Source organism: Gastrolobium bilobum, unplaced genomic scaffold (assembly GCF_033153095.1).
Source record: "Gastrolobium bilobum isolate Gb01-03AN ecotype WA unplaced genomic scaffold, APGP_CSIRO_Gbil_v1 utg9870, whole genome shotgun sequence".
Classification (NCBI taxonomy): Eukaryota; Viridiplantae; Streptophyta; class Magnoliopsida; order Fabales; family Fabaceae; genus Gastrolobium; species Gastrolobium bilobum.
Window position 1 is genome coordinate 146062 of NW_026896550.1, and position 13531 is coordinate 159592.

The window sequence follows — 13531 nt, forward strand, 5'->3', positions numbered from 1 at the left end:
AATGACCCAACTTTACGGCATTTTAAAATATTTTGGTGTATATTTATTGGTCTTTTCCTTTTTTTCTTTCATAAAATTAGGAGAATAGAGAAATTGAGAATAGTGTTGGGAGAAAAAATATAAAAAATAATAAATATACACGAAAACAAAATCGTTTCGCATAAAATGACTTGTGTCCTTCGAAATGAATTTTTTTTTCTTAAAATAAAATTAACTAATTATTTATTTATGGAAAAAATATTTGTCATTTTAAAAGATATAATTTTATGTTATTTTAGTTGAAACAATATCATTTTAGTGAAACGATATATTTACCACCACAAAAGTTTACCACTCTTACAACCAATATAATCGCTATTGATTTTTGTCAATCTAACAGTTATAATTTATTAGAAATTATTGGGTCGCACTTATTAATTAATTATTAATTTTTAATAAATCCAATAAATTATAACCTTTTGATTGACGAAAGTCAAAGATAATTAAGTTAGTTGCAAAGGTCATAAATATTTTTGGTGATAAATATATCCTACCCGTTGTTTTAATATATATATATATATGATAATTTTTTATATTTTTTCTTCTCCATAAAATTAGGAGGAGAGAGAAATAGAGGAGAATAAATATAAAAAAATATCAAATATATATTAAAATAATATTATTTAATCTAAAATCACATGAAATTATATTAACTAAAATGAGATAAAGTTATATTTTTGAAATGAGAAAGTTTTTTTCTTTATTAATTGATTCCAAACCATTTGAAAATTCATTACATGTGATATATAATAATGTAACATAAAGAACAACACAAGCATCTTTAGTATCTTTTGAAATAAGGTTTTTTGGTTTTGGTCCTAATTCCACCACCTCAAATCATCAGCAGAGCCGGCAAGAACAGCAACGAAGGAACAAGACAAGAAGAGGGAGTGTTACCCCTTAAAGCCTTTACACACAAAACAACAAACAACAGCAACCAAACACTACTCCCAGGTTCTTTTTCTATGCTTCTTTTTTTATTTTTATTTTTATTTTTTATTATTATTTTTATTTTTTCAAATTCTCAAATTCTCACCATTTTTTATCGAACCCATTTTCCTTCTTCCCACCCAAACCCAGAAAATCATTCTGGAATGTAAATGCCAGATCTTGATGGCAACTGGGTTCTCCTCTGAAAAATCAACACTTTGCAAAAACCTTGCAAATTTTTGATTTTTTTATTTGTTTCTGGCATTGGTGGATTTTTGGGGTGAAAATCTGTGCTACCCATATCGTTGATTGGTTTTGGGTGTTTTCGGTTTTCTTCAGTGGTGCCCGATTGGTGATTGGGAAAATCTCGAGAAGCTTTGGCCTGCACCTCGTTTTTGCGTTTTTTTTTTTTTTTTTTGGAACCATCGCCTAGGTTTCGTTGTTTTCAAGTAACAAAAAAAGAGTTTGACGAATTCGTTGTCTTTGGTTGCTGAAGATATTTTGTTCGAGAAGAAACAAAAACTTATGCTTCTGGGTTTGTTTCTCTTTTCTGTTTTAATCAGGTACGATACAAAGACGAAGGGGAGGCATAATGACACCACCTTGTTATGCCTGATACGAGGTAAGCTTTTGAAATTCTCTCCAACATATGATCAAATTTTCATTTTGTATGTGTCTATATGAGGAAATAATAGAGGGCAATCATTGGAGCAAGTGCTAAGGTTGTTTTGTTTTTTGGTGACGGGAAGGTCACAAGTTTGAAGAAACAGTCTCTTTGTAAAAATGTAAGGTTAAGGTTGCGGATAACTACCCTTGCAAAGTGGGGGGTTTGTCCTTTATATAAGGAAATAATGGTTGCCAATTGGTGGAATGTGCATTGTCTTTTATTTTATTTTATTTTTTGAAAGTATTTATTTTGGATGAAAGCTCTTTTGTGGTTTTTTTTTTGTTCTGAGGTCTGGTATGTGTTTTTGTTTCCTGAGTTGAGTGTAGGTTGGTAGGGATTTGAAAATGGCAGACACAAATTCAGTTGAAGTGATTTTGGACTTTCTGAGGAGGAATCGGTTTACACGAGCTGAGGCAGTTTTGCGCAGTGAGCTCAATAACCGTTCTGATGTAAATGGGTTCCTTCAGAAGCTTACATTGGAAGAAAAGACCTTGTTTGATATGGCCCAGAATGATAAGGGAAAGTCGGTGCTTGAAAATCAAGGGTTGGATTCTCGTGATAGTGTTGAAGTTTCTAAAGAACTGATTGTGAAGGAAATAGAGTGTGGGAATGGTAGAAATGGTGATGAAAGCAAATGGAAAAATGCTGCTCCTGCTGTGGAAAGGAATAAATCTAATGAAGTGGTTGGGACAAGTGACAAAAACTTTACTTCCTTGAAAAGTTCGGAGGACAGTGTGCTTGATTTATACTCGCGGAAGTTTAATCTCAGCAATGGTCCTATGGAGCCTTACCAAAATGATGGTGGAAGTAGGGCTAATAATACTTTGAAGGCCCCGATGTCTCAGCAATCAAAATATCAAATGAAAGATGCTCTTGATGCTGCCAACAGTAATGCAAAATCTGGGGAGGAAAATAATGTGCCTTCCGAGAAAAAATCCTCAGGGCTTGGAACTAGTGATAAAGCTTCTATGGAACCAAATTATGGCCTTACCCCAAACAAAGAACCTAAGGAACATGATCGGCAGCTTAAATTTAATAGTTCATCTCATAAAGAGAACTTGGCAGATAATGTCTTGTCAAGAACTGACAAGAATGTGAATTCATCTACAGACCTATGGAAAGATTGTTCTGTCAAGACTGTTTTCCCTTTCTCAAAGGGGGATATGTCTACAAGCTATAATGGTTCAACTTATGCTGACAAAAAAGAGGAAAAAACAAGGGCGGAAATCAGTGATGTTAGGGCATCAATAAAAGAAGAGGTGGATGAAATCGGGAGAGCTTTTTACTTAGGAAAGTTGCAAGGCAGTTCTGAACAGAAGAACATTGGTGGGTTAATTTTTCCTTTTGCACCAGATAGTCATAAGGAAGAGTTTCCTAGGCTTCCTCCTGTAAAAATAAAGTCAGAAGACAAACCCTTGGCTATTAATTGGGAGGAGAAGTTTGAACGTGATGGACTGGCTGCGAAACTTGCTGGTGCTGATAGCACTTTACTTATCGGGTCATATCTGGATGTCCCTATTGGACAAGAAATTAAAACTGCAGGTTAGTTTTTTCCTACATATTGTTAAATTATTAAAATATATTCATATGCTATCAATTGTTCTTTGCTATTTAATTAGCTGTTAGCTGTTTCCTCTTTGGTCTCAAACTAGCTGTTTCCTCTTTGGTCTCAAACTAGCTGTTTCCTCTTTGGTCTCAAACTAGCTGTTTCATTTGTTAGTTTATCATGATGATAGTTTTGTGTACTTAGTGGGAATTTTCCTCTTTGTGGACTTAGGATTTTGTTTTAGTATTTTCATTTTCATATGTTCCTTTGTATGCCTGATGTTTCAAATGTTGATCCATTCATTTGGCTTCTTTCTGGTATTAGGTTTGTATGTTTGACAATTTGATACACTAATTAATCTTAATGCCTTTTCCATTGAATTTTAGCATTTTGAGATATTAAATGGTATTCCCTATACCAGCTTTAGGATTGAAATTGCTGTCATCTAATTTCACTAGTCCCTTCAGTTTTCTGAAGTTAAGAAGGGCAAAATTAATGTTTGGTATGGCTATAATTCCTATATTGACCTTACATATTGGGCGATTCGTCCAATTCATGCTATAAATTCCTTGTCTTTGTAAATTTTGGTTCCCTTGAATGTTAATACTTAGGATGTGCATGACAACCTTCTTAGAATCAGTTTTTTTTTTCCCTTCAATTTTTGTTCCTGGTAATAGAAATGGATAGAAACAGGGTTTGACAAAACCGGTTTATTTTTTTGTTCCCGAGAATGAACCAGTTTAATTTCTGTGCTGGGGAACAGAAAAAAGAATAAAAAATTTTCTGCTTTTTTTGTTCTCGGGCACAAAATGAGAAACACTTGTCTCTCTCAATCATTTTCTACCACTACCATCATCACTACCACAACCACCACCACCACCATCGTTGCCGTCGTCGTTGTACCCCCATCGCCGTCGTCACCACTACCACGATGCCACTGCCACCATCACCACCACCACAATGCCACTGCCACCATCACCACCATCACTACCACCATGCCATTGTCACCACCAGTGTTGTTAAAACGTCGAGTCGACTCGGTAGAAACGGACGATTTTACGTTTTTTGTTCCAAAATCGTGTTGAAACGTTGGTTGAAACGGAAACTGAGTTGACTCGGTTGAAACGACGAGTAAACTCGGTTGACTTGGCGAGTTTACCGAGTCGACTCAGTTTTTAAAAAATCAGAGATGCGCAGCTGCCGCTCCTCCTCCTCCTCTAGCCGCAACAAACGAACAAGAAGAAGGTTCTGCACTCTCTTCCGATGCTCACTAGACCTCCTCCTCCTCCTCCTTCACTTCTGCTTGCAAATCCTTGTGCTTCAAATCATTTGCAAAAATATCCAGAGAGAGCCAAAGAGAGAGAAAGAGAAGACGAAAAGAGATTTTGATAAAACTTAAAAGGGCATTGGACCGTTTGAAAAAGAGAGTCGGAGAGAGAATATAACTTGAATGAGTCAAAAAGATAAAAGCTGACAGAAAGATGACATTTCATATATCATCTTACACAAAATTGAAATCTTATCCCTTACTTTTTTTTGGTAATCTAAATCTTATCCCTTACTATTCTCTTTATTATTATTATTATTATTATTTAAATTTTGTTTTCAATTAAATTTAAAATTTTTATTTTCACTCTTTTCTATTTTTTTATTTGAATTAAGATGTTAAATTTTTTTATATAATTAATACAAATTAAGTGTTGAATACATTATTAATAATTTGAAGTTTTTAATTAAATTTAATATTGATTTATATATATATATATTAATTATAATTTTCTTTGACATAGTAAACTCTTACATTTCGTTTACGTTTCACGATTTTACGTTTTTATTCACCTCTACCGTTTCTACGTAGACTCTACGTTTTAACAACATTGGTCACCACCACCTCCACGCCACTTCCGCCATCACTACCACCATCATCACTACCATCACCGCCACTATCACCACCTCCGTCACCAACCACCACCACTATCGCCGCAGCCGCCACCACCACTACCATCACACGCTATCTCCACCACCATGCCACCATCATCGCCGCAGCCACTGCCGTCACCACCACCACCACCACCACCACCACCACGACGCCACTGCCACTACCACCGGCGCCGCGAACTGCCACTACCACCGGCGCCGCCACTGCCGTTAGGGGTGTTCATCAACCAATTCAAACCACGGTAACCGAACCGAAAAACGAAAAAAAATCGCCAATTTTAATTGGATTGGATCGGTTTTCGGATTGATTGATGAAAACCGATCCAATCCAAACCGATCCAATATATTAATTTCCCTCTACTTACTTGGGTCTTTCCCCAATCATAACCCAAAAATTTCTAAACCTAAGACTCATTAACCCATTAACTAAACCCAAGAAAAAACCTAGTCACATCTTATTAACGAAATTTCATTTGTGTAGAGCTTCATATCTCATTGCCAAAAAAAAAAAAACTATATTATCATTTACTGATGCTTTTGTATTTAAAAAAAATAAATTTACAAAGCCAATATATAAAAAAGATATTATTTGCACAATAGCCATGAAACAAATTTTAGGATTTTCAAAAAATCGAAAACCGATCCAATCCAAACTGAAAAAAATTGGATTAGAACGGATCGGATTTGAAAAAAAATCCAAACCGAATGAATGATTACATGATCAAACCGAAGGGATTGGATCGGATTATTATTGCTTCCAAAACCGATCCAATCCAGACCGCAAACTCCCCTAACTGCCGTCACCACCGTCACCACCACCACCATATATCATTTTTTATGCTTAATAGGAATGATTTTTTCTTCTATTATTTGTTGTGTTATCAAACACAATTCTCATTTTCGGAATAAAAATAGAACATGTTATCAAACATATTTTTTTTTCTCAGATACTGTTCCAAACACAGAAATAGAAAAGAATTGTTTCTTTTCAGAAACAATGTTAGGAAATAGAATGGTTGTCGTGCACACCCTTAATATGATTTGAACTGTTATTTCAATGATGTTTTGTGTGTAAAAAGAATTAATTGCCTTAAGGGCAATGATTCCATTTTGTTCTTATTAGTTCTTATGCAAGGTATTGGATCAAAATGATTTTATCTTCTGAATCTTTTTCTGAATTCCTTATCTGTTTCAGATTATAAGGATTTCCCTCTATGCTAATTGATCATGAAAATTAAGGCTACCAATAAGGTCAATGCTATTTTTTGGTCTGTTTTCCCACTAGAACTAATGACTGCAATTGAGCATATTCAAATACTTTTATTTCTGTTATATATTGTGATTTTTGTATTTGATTGTGCATACATTGTTCCGAAGACTGTGACTTTGACTTTTTCATATATGTTTCAGGTATGAGGAAAGCTGCAGGGGGCAGTTGGCTGTCTGTAAGTCAAGGAATTACAGAGGATACATCTGATCTTGTATCGGGTTTTACAACAGTTTGTGATGGATTGAGTGAATCTATTGACTATCCACATGAATATTGGGACTCTGATGAATATGACGACGACGACGATGTTGGATATATGAGACAACCTATTGAGGATGAGGCCTGGTTTTTGGCACATGAAATTGATTACCCTAGTGACAATGAAAAAGGGACTGGACATGGAAGTGTTCCAGATCCTCAGGAAAGAAGTCCAGCCAAAGATGAGGATGATGATCAATCTTTTGCTGAGGAGGATTCTTATTTCTCTGGAGAGCAATATCTTCTAGCTAAGAATGTGGAGCCGGTCACAGCTTCAGATGATCCGATCGGTCTAACAGTTACCGAAATGTATGGTAGGGCTAATGGTAATGATTTAATGGCTCAATATGATGGACAATTGATGGATGTAGACGAACTGAATTTGATGCAGGCAGAACCTGTCTGGCAGGGCTTTGTCACTCAGACAAATGATCTCATCATGCTGGGAGATGGAAAGGTTCTGAATCATAGTGGAAGATCACAACTTGAGGACATGGAAGATGATCAACATGGTTCAGTTAGGTCAATTGGGGTGGGTATCAATAGTGATGCTGCTGATATTGGCAGTGAAGTGCGTGGAAGTTTGGTTGGTGGTAGTAGTGAAGGGGATTTAGAATATTTCCGTGATCGTGATACTGCACTTGGTGGCTCCAAACACTCTCATCATGATTTGGATAAGAATTGTATTAACAAATCGTTCAAGAACAAGAATAAAAATGACAAGAGAGAGTCAAATAAATATGTCACTGGGGGTGATAAAGATGCTTGCTCGCAGATAAAAACACATACGGATGGGAACTTCTCATTTCGCCAATCTTTTAAAGAAGGCCAGATAATTCAGGCTGGCTCCAGTACGTCCCAATGGTCAAAGAATTGTAATGCAGATGAAACAGATGACTGTATTAATGCATTTTTGGGACCCGATGACATGCTTTCTTCTTGGAGGCAGAAAAGCAGCGATTCTTCACCCAGTAAATGTTCTGGGGATGAGAATAATGCTAATGTGGTAAGATCCACAAACTCTTCTCCAACTACAGTGTCAAATTATGGTTATGCTGATAGAGAGCATGTCAAGCTAGAAAATAATGAAAAGGTTGGCATAGCAACAGAAGATGATCTAGGTGCATCACTAGAGGACGAAGAGGCTGCTGCTGTGCAAGAGCAGGTAAGGCAACTAAAGGCTCAGGAGGAGGAATTTGAAACCTTCAATCTAAAGATTGTGCACAGGAAAAACAGGCATGTCTTCAATATATAAGAATTCGAAGTTTCTTATTATTTTCATTGATATGCAAAGTATTTGCGGAAATTTGTACTATAAAAGTTTTTCTTAGATAGAAGAATCTTAAAAATACTGAAAATATGGTATCAGCTTTGTCCGTCCCTCCATTATATTTTTAACTTTGTGTTGAGAATGTTATCTTATTGATTCACTCTATCTCTCTTGACGTATGAATTCCTAATTAATAATTATTAATCTTTGGGTTGCATTTCTTAACAATCATTTTTTTAATCTTTAGACACTTGGACATTCACACTAGCGAGCATCAGCAATATTTTGTGAACCTTTTGGTACTGTTAACACTTAGCAACGGAAAATAAGATGGAACTAGGATGACAGCAGATCTACTATTTCCTTTTTGATTTGTAAAATCTACATCGCTTTTGTTAAAGCTGTATTCAGAACTGAGTATTTATGATTTATAATGAATAAAATGCATTATCTATCAATAGCAATGTTGTGAACTTATACTTCTGCCTTTTTGTAGTAGTCTTGAAATTAGTACTATCAAAATATCTTCGTATAACATTCCTGGCTTCTTAGTTGATGATAATATGCTTCTCTTGTGATTGGGAGTAATTTTTGTGCCCTGGACTTGTTGATAATTGTTGTGAATTCCCAAAGTTGTTTTAATCCTTTAGTAATTTTTATTCTTACATTTCAAGAAATGAAGGGCCGGCTTGGCTCAGCGGTAAGCTTGCTTGCCGTGGTGTGTCAGGTCGCGGGTTCGAATCAGCCTCTCTGCAAAAAGCAGGGGAAAGACTGCCTAGAGTATTCCTTTCCCCAGACACTCACGAAGTGGGTATTTGAACTGGGTCGGCCCTTTATTTCAAGAAATGAAGAAGCCACTGTATATTAGACAATATAGCATACATTGTTTGAATGGTGATATTCTTTCCCCTCATAGGGAAGTTATATGCTGATGTATATAGAACTTTGAAAATATTTTTGCATTCATTTTTGTGCTATGTTAGGAGGCCTCGATGAGCCTGTCATTGTAGGTATTTTGGTTTCAATTCAAAGTAGGTATTCTTTTCGTTGTTCCACGTTCTTCCTTCTAAGATCTCGTTATGCTATCTGAACCTATGTTTTGTTGCTCAGAACTGGCTTTGAGGAGGACAAGAATTTCCATGTTGTTTTAAATTCTGTAATAGCCGGGCGCTATCATGTCACGGAGTATCTTGGATCTGCTGCATTTAGTAAAGCTATACAAGCTCATGACCTGCACACCGGCATGGATGTTTGTGTTAAAATTATAAAGAACAACAAGGACTTCTTTGACCAAAGCCTTGATGAGATCAAGCTTCTCAAGTATATCAATAAGCATGATCCTGGAGACAAGTATCACATTCTGCGATTATATGATTATTTTTATTACAGAGTAAGTGATTTTGGATGCGCTATTGATTTAGGCATATTTACATATTTCAGGTACATATTTGTTATATTTTTGGCCATTCTCCTTCTATCAATTCTCTACGTCATCCATTATCTTTGAATGATTTCCCTCTCCACTGTGCTATAGTGTTGACATTATCTTCTGTTAGAGATGTTAATATTACTATGTGTCTTCACCGAAAAGCTTAAGCTATTAGGTGAAGGCACATATTTTATATTATCATTTCACATCATGAAATCAGCTTGATTTTGTTGTTGTTTTTCTGTAGCCTAGAGCTTTTGTGAACAGTAGTTATTGTCCTGCGTGGGCAGTTTTGGCATCAACGTGATTACTACTTTACTCCTTTGTAGAACATATCTTTTAATAATGTTATAGATGACTGAATAAGTATATATTTGTTTTTACTTGACTTTGACTTTCGTCTATATTGTTACTAAATAGATATAGGTTATTTTGGGCACTAATGGTACTTGTTTATCGTTACTTCTATATTTATATGTGCTGCAGCAATACCACCTTTGTTAGATTTGTGTTAATTTTAAGTAAAAAACCATGAAAATTTTCAATGCATTCCAGGATACTGTATAAAAGAATTGAATTACATTATGAGGAGTAACCCTCTAAGCTATAGTAAAAGTGATGTTGAGAAGTATCTGTTGACTAGTGGTCTTCTGTCTTTACTACTCTTGATTCCTTTCCCTTGTTGTACTGCAGGAACATTTGTTAATTGTTTGTGAACTACTTAAAGCCAACTTATATGAGTTTCATAAATTTAATAGAGAATCAGGGGGGGAAGTGTACTTCACAATGCCAAGATTGCAGGTTTTTGGTGTGCCCTTTACATTGCGATCTTTAGTTTTCGTCGTATTTACTATTCTACAACTGTCATCATAAACTCTTCTCAATATATGTGTACAGTCAATTACCATTCAATGTTTGGAAGCACTACAATTTTTGCATAGCCTTGGACTTATACATTGCGACCTGAAGCCGGAGAATATTTTGGTGAAAAGCTATAGCAGATGTGAGGTGAAGGTCATTGATCTTGGAAGTAGTTGTTTCGAGACGGATCACCTTTGCTCTTATGTTCAGTCCAGGTCCTATCGTGCTCCGGAGGTTATTTTGGGGCTTTCGTATGATAAGAAGATTGATATCTGGTCACTTGGATGCATCTTGGCAGAACTTTGTACTGGCAATGTAAGATTATTAGATGGTCAATTCAACTTATTTCAAAATGGCATTAAGTTTTTCAAACTTAAGCGCCGGAAGAGTTATATCAAATTTTCTGGGGGAAGTACCTAAAACAGGTCTAAAATGTTTTATACTACATTAGGTCTATAACTTAAATTTGGCCTGAAATTCACCACTTAATCCTTTTTAAGCAATGACTGTTTCAACCTGATGATGGTATCTTTTAGATGCCAAAATAAATTTGGATTTTCTCTGTAGTATTATTCTTAAATAAACTTGACAAAGTATCTTTTAGATGTGAAAAATGATTTGATACATCAGCTACATTGACTTTCTTTGTAGTTATACGTTCATTGCTGTTGTGGGATTATCTTAATTATTTTTTGGGTGAATGCAATTATGGAATCTATCTGTTCTATTAAAGTGCCCTATTTTCTTTCCTGTTAAGTACATTCATATTTCTTGCTTTCCTCAGTGACACTCTACTTACTAATCTTGTTTTAGGTCCTCTTCCAAAATGATTCCCCTGCAACATTACTTGCTCGGGTGATTGGGATCATTGGTCCCATTGATCAAATTATGCTTGCAAAAGGACGTGATACATATAAGTACTTCACAAAAAATCACATGCTTTATGAACGGAATCAGGTAAGAATTTTATTTATAATTTTCATATACTATAAATAAAATTGTCTGGCTAGCAATCTGAAATCTTGATGTTTAATATGAGATGTATCTTTTCATTTGCATGTCTTTGAAACTAGAAAGAGCTTCCTAGAATTTATAAAATTAAGTATTTTCATTGATCTATATTTTACCATAAATGTTTAGAAGGAAGACTGACAAATTGACTTATCTCATGTTAACCCCACAACATTTTAGTTCTTGCCAGTAGCCGAGCCACATATATGCTGGGTGTAGTCTCGGCCCGAGCTAAATTTTAACGAATTATACTTATTATATATAATTATGTAATTAATTATAATTTGGTCTGGTTTAAAATTATAATTTGGCCCGGGCTACAATTGTAACGTGGCCCTATCTAAAATTAAAATATTTTTGGTAAGAGATTTGGGTAAGTTGTATTAGGTTATATGTTCAATTTTCACTTGTATAAAAATAAATATTTTTAGTAAAATTAAAAAATATTTAATAAAATTATAATTCTTCTTAGTACTACTTGCTCAGGTGCTCTGTATTTAATATAATTTAAATGGGGAGGGTTATATTTACAAATTTTTTGTTTACAAATTCTTACAAACTACACTATGTACTCACAAAAGTACACTAGGTTATACTATGTACTTCCTGGAGTATATAGTATAATTTGCAAAAATTTGTAAACAAATCCTTTCCCGGTGTAAATATATTATGATTTGAACTAACTAAGATTAAGAAAAATAAATACACATAATTTTTTTGGCCCGGGCTCAAATTTGAGCCCGGCTCCGCCACTGGTTCTTGCATGTTATAATGAAATTGCTGCCATTGCCTCTGCATTTTATTTTCTTCTAATAATTTGACTGTGAAGGTATTGTTTACTATTATACAGGAAAGCAACAGGTTAGAATACCTGATTCCAAAAAAGACATCCTTGAGGCATAGATTGCCAATGGGGGACCAAGGCTTCATTGACTTTGTTGCTTATTTGCTTGAGGTTAACCCCAAGAAGAGGCCTTCTGCATCCGAGGCACTGAGGCACCCATGGTTGTCATACCCTTATGAACCAATATCATCTTGAAATATTTGGAGGTTTATCTCTTGGTGATAACATCAATATTTCCCTTAGTTGGGTAAAGTAAATCGGTGAAGGGAAGGCGCCACCTATACATTTTAGCCGCTTTTCATGATCTATTTTAAAGATGATATTGAAAAAGTTGTGCACTTTCTCACATTCCTACATAATGCATTGAAAAGGTGTTTTTGGTTTTGTGGGTAATACTTGTCTTTCCCTTCCCTCTCCTAATTGTATTCCAGTTAACCTTGCTATGATGTAGTGTTAGGCTGTTGATATCTTTGCTTTGTTTGGTCTGTTGGAAAGGGAAAATCCTTGAAATATTGGTTGTACATGATGTGGGATAATTCTTTTTAGTCTATTTGGTTGTAGTAGTATTTTGTGAAGTAGCTATCATATTTCATATATAGGGTTTGATAGCATTGTTGGAAGCACCATTTATAGCAAAGCTGGTGACAATGTGAGACTCACTAAACACATGCTTTTATGGAACTTGAGATGCAAATTTGCCTCTCCCTTCGGTTTGAAGCAACCAAATTGTATCTTGATGGTGTAATGGAGCTTCATTTGGTTTATTATACTATGGATATGGTAGCAAATGGGATCAATGAAAGTGTGGTTTGTGGATGGCATCTTTGGCATGTCATTTAATTATTTGGGGTGCCCTTAAGAATTTTCTGAATTTGATATTCCTATGTTCTTCTCTCCCTTGTGGTTGCTTTTATATGCAGTATTGATTATGCTGATTCTCTCCTATCAGCAGCAGGCTTAAGCCAGTACAGAATGAGGGTGATTCTGGTTAATTGGAACTCTTCGAGTGTGGTGGTGTCATAAGGGATAGTGCAGGAAGATGGGTTAATGGCTCTTCGAAAAAGCTTGTGAAAATCATAGATAAAGTAAAATAATAATATAACCAGATTATTCAAAATGAAAAATGTTTGATTTTTTTTTGGGGTGCAATGTTTGACTAGTTATCGATATTGATGAAACAGAAAGAATAGAAAAAAAATAATATTGCTAGTGGTCTGGTCGGTTATTTGGGGGTGAGAATAAAATTTATTTTTATACAGAGACTGTATTTTTTTTGTACATAGAGACTGTATTTAATGAATAATATTTTTCATAAATTGTGTGCATTTAATGTTGATAATATATTTTGTAATAACTGTTTTTAATAAATAATATGACAAGGTGCTTCCGAACAACTGCTTTATTAGCTGAATAGAAAATTAAATCGATTTAACACTATTTCTAACCATTTGTGTTTCTTAGATTGAAA

General features: G+C 34.9%; 1 protein-coding gene across 2 annotated transcripts; it reads left to right on the forward strand.

Annotated features, from left to right (window-relative positions):
• The first annotated feature begins 909 nt into the window (after positions 1 to 909).
• Positions 910 to 12907, forward strand: LOC133300490 (uncharacterized). 2 transcript variants are annotated; one of them, XM_061500047.1, is made up of 9 exons: positions 910 to 993; positions 1533 to 1591; positions 1963 to 3178; positions 6531 to 7884; positions 9029 to 9308; positions 10041 to 10148; positions 10245 to 10523; positions 11022 to 11165; positions 12070 to 12907. In XM_061500047.1, exons 3-9 carry the CDS (start codon positions 1981 to 1983, stop codon positions 12256 to 12258), a joined length of 3552 nt encoding a protein of 1183 aa, XP_061356031.1. In that variant the 5' UTR covers positions 910 to 993; positions 1533 to 1591; positions 1963 to 1980; the 3' UTR covers positions 12259 to 12907. The 2 variants fall into 2 exon arrangements, with proteins under 2 accessions (XP_061356031.1, XP_061356030.1); XM_061500046.1 differs by lacking the exon at positions 910 to 993 and having other exon boundaries at positions 1465 to 1591.
• The last annotated feature ends 624 nt before the right edge of the window (positions 12908 to 13531 follow it).